We start from the raw sequence: 876 nt of genomic DNA, 5'->3' as shown, positions 1-876 counted from the left end.
AGCACCCCGACTACAAGTACAGACCGCGGCGCAAACCCAAGAACCTGCTGAAGAAGGACAGGTACGTGTTCCCTCTGCCTTACCTGGGGGACAGCGAGCACCTGAAGGGGCTCTCCGTGTCGGCCGCGGACTCCCTGATGAGCCACTCGGAGAAGGCCCGTGCGTTCCTGCCTCCCACCAGCAGCCCGTACTCCTTCCTCGACCCCACCCAGTTCAGCACCAGTGCGATCCAGAAGATGACGGAGATGCCGCATGCGTTGAGCGCCGGCGGGCTGCCGTACGCGTCCTCGTTGGGATACCAGAACGGTGCGTTCGGCACCCTAGGGTGCCCGAGTCAGCACACCCACACCCACCCGTCGCCCACGAACCCGGGCTACGTGGTCCCGTGTAACTGCACGGCCTGGTCCACGTCGAGTTTACAGCCCCCGGTGGCCTACATACTGTTTCCAGGTATGACCAAGACTGGGATAGACCCATATTCATCCGCACACGCCACCGCCATGTAACCTGCAGACTCTTGCTTTTTTTTTTTTTTTTTTTTTTTTTTTTTTTTTTTTTTTTATTAAATTCACTTGAATACTGAAATGCATGTAAATATATTATGGACAGCAGCGCCACATTTAAAAAAAATACAAAAAAAAAAAAGGCATGAACAGTATTAATTGCCTTGGACTTGTTATGGCAACAAAAAAAACAAAAAAGGAGGAGAAAAAACAAAACTTTTCCAGAAATCCAACAAGTTCCCGACCTGAGAGGAGCTGGTGTAAAGGACCCTGTGAACTGTAAGAAATGTAAATGTTATAACGTTTATGGCAGCCAGATAAAAGGAGGCCTTTAACTTTATTTATTGTGTACATTTCAATGCCGATATGCTGG

At 49.5% G+C, this 876-nt stretch overlaps 1 protein-coding gene across 1 annotated transcript in view; it reads left to right on the top strand.

The window, feature by feature from the left end:
• sox14 (SRY-box transcription factor 14) overlaps positions 1-506 on the top strand; it is a 717-nt gene extending 211 nt beyond the window's left edge. The window contains exon 1 of the mRNA XM_054602334.1: positions 1-506. This exon is cut by the window's left edge and continues 211 nt beyond it. Within this exon, the coding sequence (XP_054458309.1) occupies positions 1-506 (506 nt within the window).
• The last annotated feature ends 370 nt before the right edge of the window (positions 507-876 follow it).

Source organism: Anoplopoma fimbria, chromosome 8 (assembly GCF_027596085.1).
Source record: "Anoplopoma fimbria isolate UVic2021 breed Golden Eagle Sablefish chromosome 8, Afim_UVic_2022, whole genome shotgun sequence".
NCBI lineage: Eukaryota > Metazoa > Chordata > Actinopteri > Perciformes > Anoplopomatidae > Anoplopoma > Anoplopoma fimbria.
Note: the sequence above shows the minus strand (reverse complement) of the source record. Positions and strands in the feature narration are given on the sequence as shown.